The 21,928-nt window shown below is 36.2% G+C and overlaps 1 protein-coding gene across 3 annotated transcripts in view; it reads left to right on the top strand.

The window, feature by feature from the left end:
• The window catches only part of LOC149529270 (pentatricopeptide repeat-containing protein At5g67570, chloroplastic-like), a 280,374-nt gene extending 265,436 nt beyond the window's left edge, over positions 1 to 14,938 (top strand). For all 3 annotated transcript variants that reach the window (XM_089809455.1, XM_089809457.1, XM_089809454.1), the window contains one exon: positions 14,095 to 14,938. In XM_089809455.1, coding sequence (XP_089665581.1) covers positions 14,095 to 14,472 — 378 coding nt within the window. In that variant the 3' untranslated portion in view covers positions 14,473 to 14,938. The remainder of the gene's footprint in view (positions 1 to 14,094) is intronic.
• Positions 14,939 to 21,928: the final 6,990 nt, after the last annotated feature.

Below are 21,928 nucleotides of genomic sequence, written 5' to 3'. Positions count from 1 at the left end.
CCGTAGCCCATAGATTATCTAACCATCTTTCATATTCATCGATCCTTGTATCTTCGTAAAATCACTGTTTACAAACTTGTCTAGTTGTTGCTATGATACATCGTGTTACTATTTTTTTTAACCCTTTTACTGTCACTGCATATGTCCCTCTGTTAAACTTGTTCACTCTTTTATTGACCTTCGTTGCTTTTCTTTATGTTAATTCAGTTTCTTATTTTACTTTACGAGTATCACCTTCTTTGTAATCATTCTTTGACATTAATAATGGTTATGCTAACAATCTTAATTTGTTTGGACATTAATGACAATATCAATCTCCTGAATGCCTTTGACATCAATGACAATATTCCATCAAGTACATTACACATCTTCGTCGGGTTGTAACAAAAGTTCCAGAACTACCTAAAACTCTGCCTTCTTCAAGTCTCCATCAATGTTTATTAGTTTTGTAGTCAGAATAAAGTAACTATTATGTTTAGTACTTGTTTAAGCTAGTCGGGCTGGGTAGTTAGGAGGTGAGGGAATGCATTGGTTGGTTTCCAACCAACCAACCCTTCTATAAGTACTTGAAATATTGTCAATGTATGCATGTTGGTTTTTGGTATTAATAAAGAAATCATTCCCTTGCCTACTAGTACTGTGGTATAAATGGTATGTGTTAGGTTTTACTTCTTATGTATCGATTGAACCATTCTATGTGATTAGCATATCTCTTTATCTGTGAAACTTGAGTGATATTTCCACTCTACATTTTTGGCACCGTTGCCTAAGTCCGAACTTGGAGGTCGGCAGGATGAAGTAATGGGAAGGCCCTTTGTATCGCTCATCCAACTAACAAATAGTGACGGGGAAGAGGAGGAAATAACCAGGGAAGATCAGTTGACACATGATCTGGTAACGGCCTAGGAAGTTGTGGTTGATCAGTATGTACAAAAGGAAGCCCATGAGAGAACAGTCCCTGAAGGTACAGTACACGACGAACTTTCGGTGCCACCAGTAGTGTATGATCTCTTGAGAGAGATCCCTTGCCTGTTAGTACAAAATTTGTTACGAGTGGAAGAGGAAAGAGCTGAGACACAAAGGGAAAGGAGGAGACAACAAGTACTACAACAATTTGCAAAAAGGAGGACGAGGGAGTGCGAAGAACGTGAAGATTCCAAAAAGGGAAACAAACATTAAAACAATTCATGCCCCTCATTCCAAATATATATCCCAAGCAGGCACAAGGAGATGAAACTGAGTAAGAAGTCGCCTTGAGGATACTACGTCTCCAGCAGCAGCAGGAGAGATGTTGTAACTGGAAAGGAGGACAAGGGGATTCCACGAGAATCCAAGAAGGGTTGATCGAGCATACAATTAAAGGTATAGCAAATTTGGTCATCTATGAGACACCAACAAGGAAGTTGGGATACAAAAACGCAAAGACATCGGAAGGAAGAGACTTCCGATAAGAGCAAAGTCAAGAAGGGGATACTTTCAGTAGTTCCTTCTCGAGAACAAACTTGCAACTGGGAGGGAGTGTTCCATTGAGAGGGAGTATTCCATCAGGAGGCAGTGTACCATTAGGAAGTGTTCCATCAAGAAGTGGCCCATCTGGAAGTGTTCCATCAGGAAGTGTTCCGTTCGGAACTGTCCCATCAAGAAGTGTTCTAGCGGGAAATATTCCATCAGGAGGTGTTCACATAATGGCAATAGATAAACAAAAATTACCAAGGTTCACAAGGGACGGCTCGGAGGACCCTGCTCGCCACTGTAAAACATGTATAACAATATTGCAGGCAAATGGACAAAATGACACGGCAAAATGGCTAAAAGCCTTTTCGGCCACATTAAGGGGTATTGCCATTGATTGGTATACGGATTTGGAGGCAAGAAAGAAAAACACATGGAATAACATACGCACAGCCTTCAAGGAAGAATTTAGACTCCTGAGAGATGACGATGAAATAGTAATGGAGATCTATAACACAAGACAAGGGAAGAGTAATCTGTCAAGGCCTATAGCAGAAGAATGAAAGAGCTAATAGGAAAACTAGATAACAAGCTGGCAGATGGACTAAAGAAACGATGGCTCATCGAAGGATTAACGCCATCTTTCAAGAGAAAGATGATAGTCCTATCGTCGACCTTTACAAATGCATGTACCTGTGCCATGGGCATAGAGAGCGAGAGTAAAACTTCTAAGGCAAGAAGGCATGGAAGTTCAAGTGAAAGCTCGGAGGAGAGCGAAGAAGAATCCAAAACCATTCAAAAGACCTGAGGTGTTTGGTGAAGGAAGTGGCAGGGAGTAAGGAAAAGGGAGAGAAGTTTGGTGTACTGAGTGTGAAAAAGAAGGCCATACTAAGGGAGCATGCCCAAAGAAAGCATTTTGTGAGATTTGTCAGGTACTGGGGCACGAAATTAAAGATTGCCCCTATAATTTGAAAACAAGGAGCACCCAAGTATTCTTGACCCAAGGGGGGCAATCCACACCTCCTTCCACTCTCTCGAAGAACACAAATATAGAAGCCTCACTAGGGGGATACAGAAACAACAGGAGAGGAAGCAACAATAATAGCAATAAACACCAAGACGACCACTCCAATATGATTCCAAGGGGAGGCCGATGATTCAATGTAGGAGATGTAATGAATGGGGACATTTTGCACGAGACTATCAAAGTGACAGTGGACAAAATGGAGAAATGCTCTTTAAATGGTGTGGGCCAGGCAATCATGAGGATGTACATTGCCCAAGATAAAAGGGGGTAAATATGCTAGACATTGAAGATCAAGAAGACAAAATTATTGTAGTCACTAGGATGCAAGCTAGAAAATTAGCCTATCCAGATGCCACTACGGAGACTGAAAGATTTCAAGAAGCAAAGAAAGACATTGAAGATAGCACAAGAGAGGAAGGCAAGCAAAGCCGGAAAAGCTTACTTCTAGCAGGGGTGTAATGAATATTGTGCGGCAAGTATTGGAAACCACTACGGAGTAAAAATAGGTGATTTATTAGAAACATTACCCCAATTGCGAGTAGCACTAACTTAGGGGGCAAACCTGAAAGGGACAACTTCAAGAAAAGAGAAGGAAGGAGAAGTACGGACAAAACACAATACCCTATTCACTATAGGAATGGGGAGAACACCAGCAGTAGTAGAGATGGAGATATTAGGGTGCAAGCTTTCAAATACCATTGTTGATGGAGGTTCCAGCGTAAATGTTTTATCAGAAGAAGCATGGAAGGAAATAGGGAAACCTACACTTTGGCCATTGACATTTCAACTAGTGGAAGCCGACCAACATGAAATCAAGAGTATAGGAACACTAATGGGACAAAAAGTCATAGTTGGTACGCAACAATTTTTTCTAGATTTTGTGGTTATCACTTTAGAGAAGAAAGGTTACGATGCTTTTTTAGGCAGGGGATGGTTGGTTGCAGCAAAAGCTACCCATAATTGTAAACGGAACACGCTATTTATTAAGACTGAAGGAAGAAAGTACATCATAGATCTTAGGAACTAGTCAATAAGTCAGGACTTGGCATCAGACTCCGAAGGAGAAAACTATGAAGGGATGGAACCAGATGAGGAAAGGGTGCTCAAACTAGAGGAATGCTCAAACGATGACAAAAGTTCCCTTAATGGATTATTCCATTGGCAAATGGGAGACTACAAAGTTTTCCATGGAGAATGTAATATGTTGCAAATACAAGAATCTCAGTCGGAAGGAAGGTACCCGGAGTACACAGAGTATAAGAAGAATGGGACAATAACGTTATCTACTCTAGATAGTAAACCGGTAAAAGGTCTTGTCAATGGGTCTAAATTAAAAACATACGAAGAAAGAAAAGAACGGGTCCCTAGTTATTTCATAAGTACAAAAGGAGAAAGTAACGGAGAGGAAATAAATCTCCACCCTAAGTCTTATAAAGCTATATCAACACATACTGGAATCATAGTCGTATGGAGGGAGACCAACAACCATACGAGGGGAATAAGTACAGACGGAGCTAGCAGGAGGATACTAAAGGCCGTACAAGACAAGAAAGTAGAGGTCTTATGGAAGGAAATAGCCGTACGAGTGGGCATACCAGAGGAAGCACCAGCCGTATATCTTGAAGAAGAGGGAATAGTCGTATGGACATCCGTACAGCAGGAGGAAAGCGTGGGAACTTTTCAGAAGGGCACCGTACAGAGGAAGTAGACAGTACAGATGAAGGAACGGAAGACACCTGTACAACAGTCATCTGTATGGCAGCAACTAGTACTGCAAACACCCATATTATAGGCATCTGTACGATAGACACTAGTATGCCAGGGATCTATACGTCAGAGGCTAGTACATGAGGCATCCATACAACAAGCAATAGAGGGAGTACAGGAGGCATCTATACTAGAGGCAAGGGAAGAAATGCCTAAGCCATCATTCGTACGAAAGGAAGAAGCATTTGTATGGGAGGAGGCAGAAATAACATCCATATGGAAGGAGGCGGCAAAAAAGACATCCGTACAGGGAAGGTCATCCGTACGAGAGGTAAGGCGGGAAGTGTCCGTATGGCATGTAGTAGTGCGACAGGCGGTAGTACAGAAGGAAACAATACGGAAAGCAGCAATACATGAAGCATCCGTACGAGTGGCACAATAGGGAGTAAGTATGGCGTCCGTACAAGAGGTAGAGAAGGAAGGACGTACAACATCTGTACGAGGGACACGAAATGAAGTATGTATGGCTTCCGTACGAGAGGCAAAGGAGGAAAGGTCAGTACAAGAAGGAGAAGCATCCGTACGCATACTACAGCAAAAACTGTCCATATAGGAGGCATTGAAAATAACAGCCGTACTTATCAGTTCCAAGATAGGAGGAAGCTCAGGGTTGTACGATGGCTTTCTAGATACACTCTTGGCCCATACCACATTACCACATGTGGAAGTTTGTTACAAGCAGTCATGTCATAGGAACCGTTGGTACAGGTGGCATATACAAACAATTAAAGAAATTTTGGAATCGATTCACCAACACACAATGATGAAATTAAGCATAGGAAACCCGAGCAAAGGAAACATTATTGATTCCAAAAAGAAGAAACCTAGGGTACTGCAAGCAAAGGAGATAAGGAAGATGACAAAAAGAAAAGGGAAAATGGCATAGAAAAAAAAAGCCTGGCTAAAGCATGGGGGCTGGAAAAGCAAAATCTTCAATATCAATGGGAAATCGAGAAAGTTGCAATGCAGGAAGCCTAGAAAACAGAGAAAGCTGAATTGGAAAGCATGATCGTCACATCAGAAGCCAAGAAGATGGACGCTTTCAGGGTACTGTAGGGTGTTCCAACAAAACAAAAGACAACTATAAGGGATCTACAACAACTATGGGGAGCTCTGAGCATAGGGATGTCCTCCCATCCTCCTTCTTGAAGTCACGGTTCTTTTTGTTGTTTTCTTGTTCAATAGTCATTTGGAAGACGAAACAAAAGAAAGCTAAAAGGGATCTACAATGGCTATGGGGAGTTCTGAGCATAGGGATGTCCTCCCATCCTCCTTCTTGAAGTCACAGTTCTTTTTGTTGTTTTCTTGTTCAGTAGTCGTACGACTTGTTTTTTGGGGGGGGGGGGGGTAGATGTAGTTGGAATAAAGTAACTATTATGTTTAGTACTTGTTTAAGCTACTCGAGTTGGGTAGTTAGGAGGTGAGGGAATGCGTCGATTATTTTCCAACCAACCGACCCTTCTATAATTACTTGGAATATTGTTAATGTACGCATGTTGGTTTTTGGTATTAATAAAGAAATCATTTCCTTGCCTACTGTATAAATGGTATGTGTTAGGTTTTACTTCTTATGTATCAATTGAACCATTCTGTGTGATTAGCATATCTCTGTATCTGTGAAACTTGAGTGATATTTCCACTCTACAAGTTCCATCTTCTTCATCAAGTTCCCACAAGAGTTCTAGAACTATCGAAGATGAGATGCTAAGACAAAATGGAAAAAGGTGAGGTTCCCGCTACCATGTCAAACTCTGACAGGTGTTAAGGAACTCTTCCTAGGCTCAAACTAGTTAAAAAATTAAGCAAATGATTCTACGTTTACACACATCAAAGATTATATGGTATCAATAATCTCATCAATTGAACAGTTGAAATCCCTCGATAATCCTTTTTGTCGATGTAACATCATATTTTGCGTAAGCCATTTTTGCTTCCTTAGGTAACTTATGCTTATTTGATGAGTATTGTTTTTCAATGAAATAATATCCAATCATTTCAATATAACTTTCATTTTGTTAGAATCCTTTAGACAACTTACTAAAGCTCATGTTCACTTGGCAACCCCTATTTGATGAGATAATGCATAAATTTCTTCAATATTCCTCTTTTCAATATAAGATTCCCTTTCAAATAGATGTTTTCATGTCATGGTAGATGCAAATTGTCATATCAATATCCTTTTTGTCAATGGAACCACTATGATGTTAGATTGAAATTAAGTTTTTGATTAAGGAAAATAGGTTTTGATGGGGCCCTGAAACCCTACAAGACTAAAAGATTAACATAGATAAAGCGCTTAAAGTATCAATGACATAAAAGCCACAAACTAAAACAGCCCCCCAGAAAAATAACAGGAAAGCAAAACAAAAAAGCAGGAAGGCCCAAAAGCCAAGAGAACAGCTCAGGCAATTTCTCTGAGGATTTTCGTAGCTCGAATCTCTAGCTTAGACATTCTTCCAGCTGCCTCTTTTAGGTCTGAAAAATCTTTATCAAGTTCCTGGATGTCCTTTTTCTTTGTGTTGGATTTGGTTCTCTTCCTCGATCCATCCTGAGGAGACTTATCTTTGCCACTGCTGGGAGATTGGTCATCCTCCTTACTAACCCTGTGTTCTTTAATTTTGTTTATGAGCACCTTTATGTTTGTAATGTCCCCTTTTTAGCATTCATAGCATGATGTTTTTGTTAGCCTATTTCCCCACTGTCCCGTAGGCTAACTAGGACATTAAAGGGACTTAGAGGCCATTTGGCCTAGATAGTTTCAGTTGCAGGTCTTTCTGAGGGGTTTTGAGGCAACTTTGGGCATGCTTACTATTTATAGTAAGTCATCTTGGATATGGTCGGACATCCAGTGGCAGCGGTATGTTGATGGTAATTGTTTAAAATCGGCAAGAAGACTTGTTTATCATTGATAAGATTTGTTATGCATTGATAAAGCTATTTTATAAAGTTAAATAAAAATTTTAACTTTATTAATGCATAGACTATAGTTTGTGAGAAACATTTAAATTAAAAGAGTCCCCTTTATTTTATAACACATAAGAGACATAAGTTACATAAAAGGGAGTGATGTTTTATCCCACATTGAGAAAACGAAAGATTGAGCCCTTGTGAGAACACTATAAAAGAAATGGAAGAGCTTCTTTTAGGAATGCTTGGAAATATCAAAGAAATTGAAAAATTTTCTGGAGATTATGGCTCAATAGTTTGGAGGACGAAATCCCTTCAAACTGGAAATCTTGACGCCATTGAAAGAAATGGTCTTGAGATTCAACATAGTAGCAGTCCGAAAAAGCAGGCTGAAAAAGCGGGTACGAAAAAGCAGCCCGAAAAAGCAGAACCGAAAAAAGCAAAGCAAAAGGGGCAGCATAGAAGGAAATTATTACAGCCATCTACAACCAAGTGCTTTTGTTAGTATTGTTTTTTAGGGTGTTATAAGCTTTCAGCTGTAAGTGTGCATTATACCAACATTATCATTTTGTAATCCATGTAAATGCCAAAGTCTTGGCCATATTTCATGAGCATTGTAATTTTCATTGCAATTAAGAAGATAATAGTTGCTGGTGTCATTTAAGCAATTTAATATCATTATTTATCAGCTAGTTAGTTTGCATACCAACTGTTTGTAAAAATGTCAGTTGGCTGTAAGTGTTCATTTCTCATGCTTAGATCATATATATGCACTGAATATTGTCAAAATTAGTAGCACACTCATGTTAGGTCATTGTGTAGTCCATTGTAGTCTCCTAGCACAAGATTCTCATTGATGCAAATTGAAGAAAAAGTCATTTGAAGCTAGCTGAAATACTATATCAGTCATACGTCCCTTGCATGTGAATTGTTTGATATTCCTTGAGCTTTCATCAGCATTTTTGAGGGCAGATTTGAGGAGGGTCATTATAATGTTCTCATTGGATGCTTTAAGAATGTCATAGCTTTGCTCAGCAATTTTCTTCAGAGTGCCCTTTATGGTCTGAACTGTACTCTTCACTTCGTCCACTTTATTTTCCATATCCTTTTCCTCCTCGATTTTCCAGTTCTAAATGCTGCAATTATCCCTCTCCAATCTTCCCACTTTGTATTTAAGCTCCTGGATTTCATGAAAAGTCCATTTTGTGGTTCGATAACTATTAATAGCACTATTTTTTGCATTGTTAAGCACATCCATCTGAGGGTTTTCCTTTCTGATGTCACTCAAAATAACAAGGGCAGGGTCAATTAGCTCTTCCATTTATATTTTTCCTTATTCTCCTTAATCAGAGTTTTAATCATCTCTCTCTTGAGCCCCATCCTCGCAGAAACATTATCAAAATTCCTCCAAACCACATTCCTGTCTTTGCCCGAAATCATAGATGTGTAATGGTTGGACCCAAATTCCTCAAAATCTTACTAATTCCCTTCCCCACTCCCCTGCTTCTCATCTTCCTCATCGCTATCCTTCCCCTCCTGCCTTTCCTCCTTGGATTCAATATCTCTCCCTCTTTTCAACCTCCTGAAAGGCTTGCCCACATAATCCTCCTCTTTGTTGGCAGGCATCTTAATAGTAATGTTTCTCTTTCCACCTGTCCTCTCTGATATTATCTTCCTCCCCATCAGCGTTGTTACCCTTTGTATCCATACCCTCCACCCTCTCATTGTAGTCTCTATCAGACAAAATCTCAATGCCCCCTGTTTAGGATTGGTATTCTCCTTTTTCTCCATTTTGATTCTCTTTTTCCCCTTTTTGTGTTGTGGGGTGGCATCCTCCTCCATATCCGAATGCATCTCTTGGCTGTCCTTAGTATCAAATGAGATATAATCCTCTCCCGACTCATCCGACTCATCTTTACCCTCCATTCTCACCTTCCAATTCTTAATTTCTTTCCCCATAGTCCTAGTCTTAAAAAATTGATAAATTAATAGCAAAATCTCCTCATGAAAGGTTGGATTACTGTAATGTCCCCTATTTTTCCAATAAAATTTAATAATATAATGAGTCAAAAGAGATAATTATTAAATTGATATAAAATTATAGATATGATATTTAAACATAATAAATAAAATAATAATATATTATTATAATTATAACTATAGTGATTGAATAACGATAATTAAATAATATAATAAACAAGTAATAATTATTAATAAACTAATGATACAAATAATAAATTATTATTTGACAATTATAATATAATCTTATAAATGAACATCTTTATAAGATTATAAAAATAAATATAATAAAAATGAAATAAATTATATATACAAGTTATATAGTAATATTATAGAATGAATAATATAAACTAAACCTCTAAGTAACAAAACCTTAACAAAGATTCTAACATAAAAAACTATTTTTTCACAAAAAATGTTGCATATAAAACATCAACTTAATAAAGTGATAAGGCACGATATAAACCTAATTATGTTTAGCATCAACAAGTCTACGATTATCTCAAATGAATAGGTGCAAGTTAAGTGGCACGATAAACTTGTAAAACGAATGGATGTGTTCCATTCATCCACGCAAGTATAAGGTGGCAATCAATATGTCTTCTTAAGCCACGGAAGGGAAGATAACACAACATTCAAAGGTGATAGCTATATCGAAGAGGATCAGATTAAAAAGGGATCTCAGTTATACTCCTACGAACATAGGTGGAAGAACAGACGACGAGTAGAGGAAAGGGAAGACGTCAACCTAAGTTTGGAGATTTTAGTAGCTCGGGTCCTACATAACGTTCTAGGCAGCCGCACATCCAGGGGTCTCAAGAATACAAGACAAAAATAGTCAAAGGAAGAGTCTCAACGAACTGCGCTCAAACAGGAATCAGAAATCTCTCATAGCTTACGGAAGCATATTTGTAGAAAGACCAAACTTATACTCTTCCAATAATCGTCAGTGACCCTTATTCATTTAGACACCATCCATATTCAAGCAAAGAAGATCGCCAGTGCATCGTCACCTCATAGTGGAGTCACTGGGATCGGCAATAAGACAGTTCTAAAGACATCAACTTAGATTTGAGGGGATTACATAGGGAGATCACCATCCGGGAATCATTGATCAGAAACTCTAAGAATTAATTCGAGACGTACTAAGGAACTTCATAAGATACGACAGAAGTTTGGAATCTCTGTGCAGTATTATTGAAGGTTTATCATTGGTATTGGTCCTACTAGGCATCCACTAACTAAACAGATATATCAACACTTAACACTCTTGCTATGAGAGAATACTACAAATTATAAAGAACAATTAGATTATGATCTATTAGGACACAGTTGAATGCTTAAGTATATAAGACACAAGAGACAACACCAATAATTAAAGTCTAATTCTGGAAACAACACCAAACCATCCTTTACAATTTTCTCTATTAAGTCATACATAGGAATTCCAGCTGGAATCATATTGGAGGCATCATAATTTATTATTCCAAAATAACATCAGAAGGTGATATCACCCATATTCTCCATTACATAGAAGAAGGGGTATAATAAATTAAAGCTATTTTTCCAATATTTCAAAGAAGTCCTATTGTGGACATTACAATTACCTATGTGCTTCTCCCTATAGTCATTGATATTCTCATTAATAGACAAATATAGGAAAAAAGGGATTGAAATCTTTGCCCCATACTTGAAATGGTTAAGTAGCACAAAATGGTGAGTGCAGAGGCGGTCGAATCTTGTGTTGAGGGAAATGTACTTGATGATAACCCTCAACACAAACCTCCATAGCGGCTTGATAGAGCTCGGGAGGTAGTATGTGCTTTTCTTCACTAAAGCCTTCTTTTTGTCCACATCCTTGGTAATTTCGATCATACCCTGCCCAGAAATCCGTCTATCTCTATAGAATTTCTTCCCAATAATGGGTATTCCCATCACCGCAGAGATAACCTCATCCGTCACAAGGAAATCCACCCCATCAATCTTAACAATCCCCTCATTCTAGCTCTTAACCATGCTACGCATTACAGAGGGTTTCCACCCATGAAGTCATTTAATGAAAGTGGTAACATCTCCTTTTTTCAAAGTGCTCCACACCTTAGAGTGTCAATGCCACTTCTTTGCTTCATCCTCAAGTTCCCTCCTATGTCTTTCCCCCACCATGTTTTCGTCCTCTCTGCAAGTTTTTCTTTTGGTAGTGATATGCTTTGAAGGTTGATTCCAATTGATATGAATTGTTTTCGCAAAACTCCTTTTCACCTTATGTACTTGATACCCAAAATCAAGCCTCAAAGTGTGATGATGAATATTAATAATGTGTTTCGTGCTTTGGCTGTCATACTTACACATCATATTTTGGCACATTTCCCATAACACATAACCTTTCATAATTGACCTTTAATGTTCCCAATTTGCCCGAGATCCTCTCCCTTTCTATCAACTCTAGGATTTCTGGCAAAATATTATGCCTGTTCATCCACTTTTCATTTCATCATTCTTGACTGCCCAGTTGGCCAACCTGTCAACCACTTGATTGGCTTCCCTATACTCATGAGCCACATATATATTATCAAATGACTTAAGGATTTGAATGCAATCTTCAATGATATTCACAATCATCTACGTAGGCCCATTCTTCTCGTTAAGACTATCTATAATATTCTTGAAGTCTCCTTCTAGCCATAGATTTCTGACTCCCATGTCCCATGTCCCATTATTTTCCCATAGATTGAAATTAAGTTTCAATGCAACTTTGGCTTCGATAAAATTCATTTTGGCCTTGCTAGATATCCTAGGTCTCATTGATAAGAATATTTTTTATGAAAACTCTGTGTGACTTGTCGAAAGACCATTTCAGGCTTCTGATTATTTTTTGATGAGATATTTAATAGACTTTACCGAAATCTTTAGTTTCAATGTATTTTTGCTTTCGGTAAATGTTCCCGACTTTGCTAGATACTCACCCTTATCGATGAACATTTATTTTCGATTAAGCTCCTCCATTTCTTGGTTGAAATATTACTTTATAGAGATAATTTCTTTTGAATCACTCTAAGCCTTCTATCACTTCTGATAAACACTTTAATAGACCTCTTCGAAATCCTACATTTCAATATTATATTACTTTCAAATTAACTTCCCTCAAACTTTGTAGACCTCTGAGCTATATCGACATTAATGTTTTTGATAAAGCTGAACACCAATTTCTTCAATGGACAACATTTCAGTGAGAGACCACACGAGTCTCTTCAATATTATAGTCTCTATCAAACAGATCATTATCCTTTTTTCTCAATGGTTGACTATAACACTACTATAGAGTTTCTAACATGGTGCCACTGGGAGGATTGTAGAAAATGTTGTCAAACTGGACTTTACACCCACCAATTGCATCTTCCATAAAGTTTCCTGACCTTTTGCAACAAATCCCCTTTTTGTAATCAGCAATCATGTATGTTGGCCGAAGTTCCCCTGCCGTATTTGTGATTCTCTATCTATTTAGCAAAGAAAAGGTTTTAATAGATTTTCTCATTTAGGCAACACAAGATTTTGCAGAAATTTAGGGTTCCAATAACAATGATGAGGAGTTTTCTATGGGGGTGATTAGAGGCCTCCCACATGATTTTTTACTTGTTTTATGTCATGCTACTCATTGTAATAATATTTATGGTATTTTTGATTTATAATATAAATCAGAATCTTCTATTTGCTGGAAATTTGAATTTTTAGTAGTAATTGGCAATCAATATTCAATGTTCAAAATGAAAAATTCAATGTTTGATGTTCAAGTATATCGTATTGTGTATTGGGTTTTCTACGATCAAGTATTTGGTATTATTAGTTTTTATACTACTATACATTGTTTCATAACTAGCATTTGAAGTACTATATATAGTATATTACAACACCACTCGTCCTGTATATAGATGGAACTGGAGATGGGCCCCTCTATCCTCTATCTATATGGGCCAAGGAAACTATATACTGTGGGTCCCGATGTTCCTAGTAGCCGTGTTACACTAGTTAACTTGGATCTTGCACAACAAAAAGGTGTATGCCTGCTTGGATTTGTCACCAAAAATGACAGGGTTTATTTTATCTCATTTCAAGGGTGCTGATAGGTCTTTTATAAGCTTTATTTTTGTTTCATTATCACAATTTTTTCCTTTTTTTGGCAAAAGTGGACCTAGCCACTATATTATATTTTATTAAATTTATAACTGGTTCAAGGGCTCATGGAGGAAAGAACAAGAATGAAAATAGACTCGAACCCAAGACCTTCATTCTCACGTTTTTACTCTTAATGGCTGTCCATTTTTCACTTAGTTGATGAGGTAATGGGGAGAGATAGGGAAGTATTGATTACCCGTATAAATATAATGTTGTATATGATGATGTCTGATCAGGTTATGATTTTGTGTTGTCCTATCATTTCTAGATGTATTCTCAGCCTAGTTTTTGCTTTGCCATTTATTTAAATAAAATCTGTAATTATATAAATAATTGTTCTCTCATAATTAATAATTTGACTCATAATTTTTAGTAATGTTTCACTTAATAAGCTTTCTGTATCTTTTAATACCATTTATGTTTTCCTTTGTTACCTTGTGTAACTTCACAGTTTAATTTTTCTGTATCTTTTAATATAATGCACATTTTCCTTTCTATCTTGTGATTGCACTTTTTTAGCCTACTGCAATTAATAAGCCTACAGTTGCATGTGGAATGGAGGAAGAAATTTAATCACATAATCATTCTTACATCTGGTCAAATGTAAATTTAATAGTGCAGTGTTGCATTTTGAAATTCCATATATCCGAAATGGATGCTGTAAACATTCAATAATCATTAAACTTTAGTGTCTTTTATATACACTAATTCCTTTCTTTTTATCATTGCATATTTGTGTCCTGTACATCCAGGTGCATTTGTTGAAGAATGTCTACGATCAGTTGTTTGAATTAGGAAGAACTCCTCATGTCTCTTTGTACAAAGAATTGATCTGTCAAAACTTACAGGTGGGAGACTATTCTAAGATTTTGACATATCTAAGCAGAATGGCATATTCAAAATTGAATATAAGAAAAAGTGAATGGATAGAATTATTTGAGAAAAATTCTGATCGTATTAGAAAAAGCAACCTGGAAGGCTTATTAAATGAGTTGAGTAGTTCCAATGGAATATATGATCAGACTAATCTCTTTTTTAAAACTTTTATAAGCTCTCTTCAGCTTATGAATGAGCAATGGACACAAGAAGATTCTGCAATCCAGATCAAGACAATTGCTACAACAAATTGAGATTCAGTTTGAGAGTAAAGAAAGATCAAAGTTAATTTCTGGAAAGATAGATTTCAGGTAGTATCTTGGGGGAACAAGATCCCAGTTTATTTCTATTAATTTATGATTGTTAGTACGGCTTCTCAAGATCTATGAGTTGCCCACAAGCCATGATTGTCTTGCAGGATTGGTGTCATGAATAGATTGTGTACAATAGATTTACAAGCTTAGTTGAAAATTGTAATAGGAATTTAATCATTTCCATTCACACAGATTGATGTATCTCAGAATACTTTCAGAGTACAATCATTTTCTCAAACAAAGTGAGGAAGAATCACTAAGTGGAGATGGAAATGAATTGAGGGCATGATAAATTTCTGTTTAAGCAAACTAGTTTCATTATAGGCATTTCATGTAATTATTTGTATATTATATCAAATTTTGCTGGATTACAAGAAATATTTAAAAAATTGATACATTCTTTAAATCGATCAATTCTCAAATGTTCCATTTAGTAGTTTTGACTCTAAAAGTTCCTTACAACTACATAGTCTAATTTCTATATTTTCAGGTTGCAGCTTTCCTTTGCTTGCTACTTACTTTTTTATTTGACCTTGATGCTCATGAGTCTGATAAGAACTCTATTGACTTTTGATCTGTAGTGTAATGATCTAAGGTTCATGCTCATGAGTCTGATAAGAGCTCTACTGACTTTTGATCTGCAAGTTTTCATTATGCAATGCAGATCATGACAGTAGTAGTTTTTCGGCTATGAATATTCTCTAACAGTGACTTCTGAACTTTGCTTGCAAATGTCCTTTATAAAGTTCACTTTATTGGAAGGTTAGCATTAGCTTCAGTCAAGATGATAAGGCTTGTTAATCAAAATACCCAAGGGCTAGTACATTGTAAGCAGCTATGACTCAAAGCAGTGCAGAAAGCTCAGAGAAAGAAAACTAGAGAGATTCATTATACACTCTAGGAAGAATTACATGCTATAGAGAAGCGAATACCTAATATTTGTAGAAATACTAGTAAGTGAAAGCACCTGCTTATTTGTATGACATTGCATACAACTGGTATATACCTGATGAAAAGTTGACTCAACAAATCTCACATTCACCTTGAACCTGGAAACAGTAGTATCACTATCTATCGTGTTGTAAACAGATGCACACCATTGCAAATGGGTACCACCTCTGTTTTTCTGCTAGATAGGTTTAGTTGGGTTTAGTTTTAATAAGTTTTACAATGATTTCACAGTCTCTGGCTGTAGGATGAGAAAGATTTCATTTTGTCAAGTGTAGGAGCGAGTCAAGGAATAAAATTGAAAAACAAAAATCTTGTGTAAGCATGTGAGTTAAGGATGAAATTTGGAAAATGCAAAACCAAGACAAGGAAAGTTCCTTGTCAAGGTTGGATTTTCTGACCTTGACAGTATAAGGAAATAAGTTTTTTCTTTTTATTTTTGGAATAAAACGAAACCCTTGGACAAGTTGTGATTTTCAAGTGAAATCCTTGTTTAATATAATGTATTCCAAAATTAAAAATGAGAATTCTTGTTTGAGATAAGGAATTATAAAATAAAAAATAAAAAACAAATTCTTTGGGATAAGGAATCCCAAGATAAAAAATGGAAATCTTTAGTTAAGGAATAGTAAAATTCAAATGACAAAATCTGTTATTGAGATTTTAAAAAATCCAGCTTTAAAATGAGAAATCTAAAGGTCAAATGTGGATTATCATCACCAAGATCAAAATTTTCTTTACAATTCATGAAAGCCCTCCCCTAGTCTAGAGCTACACCTCAAATGCATCCTATAGTTTGGAACTATTCCTTACATGCATCCTATAGTTCGAAATTATTGCTTACATGCATCCTCTAGTTGCGCAATCTTGCTTCAATTTTCTATACCAATTTGTTATTTGTGATATAGTCATTGTTGCTTTTGTTTTCATGCTATGTGCAATTGTACTTATGTCGAGGACCTATCCTAGATCCTTGTTCTAAATGCGCAAATTCTTATGTTCTGTATTTCTTGGGTTTTGTATCATTCTTTGTAGTCATGTTTTCCTATTGCTTTCATTCAACGTAGTGTGTTGTTACAATTGGCACGGTTCCCATTGATTATATGGCATCTTGTACAGTTAGGAGCTGACTCCTAACACACGTGTGGACCTAACTTCAAGAGCCCAACATGAACTATATTGTCGTTTGTGTGGATTTTGGTTTACTCTTCCAAGTATGGACCTTTATTGTAATAAATGCTTGACTAGCCAACTTGTGGCTTAGCTAGCTATGAAAGAAGCTTGGTTAGATGTAGGAAAGTAATCAAAAATAGGAAATCAGTAATGAAGGAAGCATCCTTAGAGAAAAGGAGATAGAAAATGTGAGCTAAGGCTCTAAGATTGTAAATTTCTTGTTTTGTATAAGGTTGCAACTCGGAAGGCCTCACAGCCAGGCGTGTTGTCGTTTCTTTATATGTGAAGTTAAATAATTACACCTACGAATATTTTGCATCTGACCTTGTGTTCTCTTTGGTTTCATTGATTTATGTGTAGCTTTTGTGTGCATCTTTGAGAAAAATGTGTTGAATTCTCTAAGTTGAGTTTTTTCCACATGTTGTTCTTGAATCTATGTAACTCCTTGTGTTAGGTGGTATTAGAGCGAGTTCTTTCTTGAGGCTTGTATTGTTGAGAACCTTTTTCAATTTGGTTGTAGGGTGGCAGATCTGAAATCTAACCTATAACTTGTAGAAGGTTACGATCTTGCAGGAACTATTGTCAAGATGGTTCGAGCTAGAGGAATGTTGATAATGTTGTTATGGACATGTTCAAGTAGATTGTAGCAAGACTTGAAGCTGTAGAGATAGCACAGAGAAGAATTGTACATCTTGAAGATGTTAGTGATGATGAAGAGACAATATTGAGTCCTAACCCTAAACTTGAGATTGAATAAGATGAGAAAAGGCTTCTGAGAATTTGTCTAGGGTGAATGCTAGACCTACTGTTGAAGTTGCTTGCTATGATGGAAGACTTGAGACTAATGTTGTATTAGATTAATGGATCGCTAAGATGGATAAATACTTTGAGTATGAAGATACTCTTGATTATAATAAGTTTAAGGTAGCACTTACAAAGTTGAAGGGTCATGCTTCACTTCGGTGGGATTATTTGCACACTGAGAGACAAAAAAAAAGGGAAAAGAAAAGATCAAGACATGGGCGAAGATGATTGAAAAGATGAAGAAGAAATTTTTTCTTGTTGATAATCAAGTTAATTTGTCAAGAAGAATGCAAAATTTGAGGCAAAATGACATGAGTATGAAGGAATATACCAAGTAATTCTATAGATTGGATATCAGATTTGGATATGTAGATGATGAAGTTGAGGTGGCAAGATACTTGAATAGTTTGAGGACATCAATTCAAGATGAGATCAACTATGTTAAGATGGGCAATGTAGAAGAAGCATACCAGTACACTTTGAAGGCTAAAGAAAGATTGGCGAAGAAACATGATCAAAGATAGAGGAAGAGGTGGCAGGTTCCAAAGAAGTAGAGGCAAAACATATGCAGAAGGTAGCAAATTTGACAGTGCAATGCAAGGAATCATAATGGAAGGAAGAACATGCTAGTAGAAAAGGCACCTACACTAGAGGTAGCTATGTTGGTTACACTAGGAACAATAATGGTGGTAAAAGAGAATAAAGATCTTGGTTTAAATGTACTTGTTATAAATGTGGAGAAGGATAAAACTTTTGAATGTACTAACTTTGGAAAGAAGATTGGAAGTAACAACAGAAGCACTTTGGCTTGTGAGGAATCTGTTGAACATATAATGAACCTAGAAATGGTGAGACCCTGATGTTAAGGAAGATCTTGTGGAATGAAGAAGTTGATGAAGAATTTTTTTTGAGAAAAAGTTTGTTCAAAACCATATGTAGGATAGTTGGAAAATGTTGCATGGTAATCATTAATAGTGGAAGTTCTAATAATTTGGCATCTGAGGAACTAGTTAACAAATTGCAGTTGCAGACATTGAGACATCCTAAGCCTTATCATGTTGCTTGGATCTAGAAGGAGAATAAATTACTTGTAAGTGAGCAATGCCTTGTTAAATTCAAAATTGGGAATTATCATGATGAAGTCTTGTGTGATATTATGTCTATGGATTGTTGTCATATTCTTTTGGTTAGACCTTGGCAATATAATAGACAAGTTTTGCATGATGGTAGATTGAATCAATATACTATTTGGGTAGATGGAAAGAAACAAATATTGTTGCCCTTGGTAGAGAAACCTAAGGGGAATCATTGTACCATAGTTAGAGTGTATTCGTTTGAAGGTAATCAATTTGCTAGAGATATGAAGGAACAAAATGTTTGTTTTGCTTTGATTCCTAAAAAGACTGAGAAACAAGATGAGTTAAAGCATGTGCTTGAAATTGAATCCTTGTTAGCAAAGTTTTAAGATATTATTTTTTATAATGTACATGATGGTTTACCACCTATGAGAAGCATAAGTCATTGGATGTATTTGATACCTGGGGCTAGTTTTCTAAATAAAGCACCGCATAGATTGACATCTGATGCAAAGTTTGAATTAAATAGACAAGTGCAAGAGTTGCTTAAGAAGGGTTTGATTAGAGAAATTTTGAGTCCTTATGCAGTACTTGCTATGTTAGCACCTAAAAAGAATGGATAATGGAGAATGTGCATTGATTCTAGAGCTATAAAAATAAAATAATAGTAAAATATAGAATTCATTTGCCTATGATAGATGACATAATGGATAGTTTGAGTGGAGCAGAGTATTTTACTAAAATTGATTTGAAAAGTGGTTATCATCATATCAGATTAGATAAGGGGATGAATGGAAAACTATTTTTAAGACTAATGAAGATTTGTATGTGTGGTTGGTTATGTTGTTTGGTCTAACTAATGCACCTAGTACTTTTATGAGGTTGATGAATAAAGTTTTGAAGAGATTCTTGGGTAAATTTTTGATTGTGTATCTAGATGCCATTGTGATATTTAGTAAGACTAAATAAGAGCATCTTGAGCATGCCAGACAAGTATTGCAGAGATTTAAAAAGGAGAAATTGTTAATTAACCTAAAGAAATGTTCATTTATGAAAGAAGAAATTGTGTATCCTGGCTTTGTTATTTTGGTTGATGGTTTGAAGATGGATCCTAAAGTTATTCTTGACTGCCCTATGCCTAAGAATGTTGGAGAGGTAAGATCATTTCATGGATTGGCAAGTTTTCATAGGAAGTTCATCATAAATTTCAGTTCTATTTGTAATGTTATGACTGGGACTATAAGAGGAGATAAAAATGATTTCAAGTGGAAAATGGAGCACAAAAGAGTTTTGAAAAAAATTGAAACAGAAGACTGTAGAATTGTTGACACTTACTTTGCCTGATTTCAGTAAAGTTTTTCAAGTTGAATGTGATGTTAGTGGATATGTCATTGGAGTTGTTTTGAGTTAAAAAGGAAGACCTGTAGCTTTCTTTAGTGAGAAATTGAATGGTGCTAAGAGAAAATATTTAGTTTATGATAAAGAATTGTATGTTATCGTTCAAGATTTGAAGAAATGGAGACATTATTTGGTGTCTAAGGATTTTGTGTTGTATGTTGACCATAAAGCTTTATAGTATTTGGGAAGACAAAATAAGTTGAATTAGAGACATGAAATGGGTTGACATTTTGTAGAACTTTTCCTTTTCTTTGAAACATAAGAGTGGACAGTCAAACAAGGTTGTTGATGCTTTCAACAGAAGAAGGAATTTGTTGACAGAAATGAGAGTTGAGGTACTTGGTTTTAATGATTTGAGGTATTTGTATGAGATTGGTCCTAATTTTTGCAAAACCTTGGAAAGCTTGCAAGGAGCAGTTGGTGGGAGATAAGTGGACTGATTATTTCATTCAAGAAGACATGTTGTTTAAGGGAATTCAACTATATATACCTAGAGGATCTATGTGAGAAAACCTCATAAAAAAGGAGAAGCATAGTGGTGGACTTGTTGGACACGTTGTGATTGATAAGATAGTGAAGTCTGTGGAAAAACAAACCAGTTGAAGCTAGTTAGTGGATTGCGCAAGTTGAGTTGGATCTTTATGATTCATGTCAAAATATCAGTCATACATGATGTGGACATTAGTTCTTTATTAACCCTAGGTGTCTAATGTAGGAGTATCTTGGATCTTTGCACAATCTTGCATCAACAAAAAAAAAATCTTATTTTTTGCACCAGTTTGTTGTTCGTAAAGTAGTTGTTGCTTTTGTTTAATGTTATGCGTAGTTGTACTCATGTCAAGGACCTATCCTAGATCCTTGTTCTAAGCACACAAATTCTTATGTTTTGTATTTCTCGAGTTGTGTTGTTCTTTGTGCTCATGTTTTCATGTTGTTTTCATTCGGTGTAGCGTGTTTTTCTGATTGGCACAGTTCCCATTGATTACATGGTATCTTGTGTAGTTAGGAGCCAACTCCTAACACGGGTGTGGAGCTAACTTCAAGAGCACATCATTCCATATTGTTGTTTGCATAGATTTTGGTTTACTCTTCCAAGTCTGGAACTTTATTGTAATTAAATGCTTGACTAACCGACTTGTGGCTTAGTTGGCTATAAAAGAAGTTTGGTTAGATGTAGGAAAGTAATAAAAATAGGAAATCAGTAATGAAGGAAGCTTCCTTAAAGAAAAAGGAGATAGAAGATGTGAGCTAAGGCCTCACAGTCGAGTATGTTGTGGTTCCTTTATATGTGAAGTTAAATAATTGCACCTTCAAATATGCTATATATGGCCTTGTGTTCTCTTTGGTTTCACTGATTTATGTGTAGCTTTCATGTGCATCTCTAAGCAAAGAGTGTTGAATGCTTTAAGTTGAGTTTATTCCACATGTTGTTCTTATCTCGTTGTACCTCCCTGTGTCAAGAAAAATTACATAGATGTGTCCTCTAGTGTGTTTGTCTTGTCCTTGGAGGCATGTAAATCCCACCAAGGGAGAGTTTAGGTGGTTAAGATGGTTGACTTGATTAAATTTAAAGCATACCCAACTTGGCATGGAGTCTTATATATTTGAAATGCAAGCAAACAATTATAGGGCCAGCCTTCATCAAACAAATCTTAATTCCTAATAAGAGCACAAATATATGAGAAAATAAAAACCTTCATTTTCATTCATGATTCAATACATTCAAAGTGAATCAGGAGCAATTCAAGTGCAAACTCCAGTAGATTGAAGGTGATTTTCATCATAAAAATAAATCAGGTTCAAGACCTAGAGGTGTGAATTTAGATCATAAGAATTGTGAATTTCTAGAAATTAATAGCAAGAAGGGTGGGAAATTATGAGGAAGAAGGCAACTTATACCTTGATTTGAGCAAATTTGATCAAAAAATTAAGCATTTTCCAATGCATTGAGGATTGGACAAGGTTTCCAAGTCAATTTCTAGGTCATTGAAATTTTA

The sequence above is a fragment of the Cupressus sempervirens genome, chromosome 11 (genome assembly GCF_028749045.1).
Source record: "Cupressus sempervirens isolate cs-2001-9-10 chromosome 11, ASM2874904v1, whole genome shotgun sequence".
NCBI lineage: Eukaryota > Viridiplantae > Streptophyta > Pinopsida > Cupressales > Cupressaceae > Cupressus > Cupressus sempervirens.
This window is presented reverse-complemented; position numbering and strand designations above follow the sequence as displayed.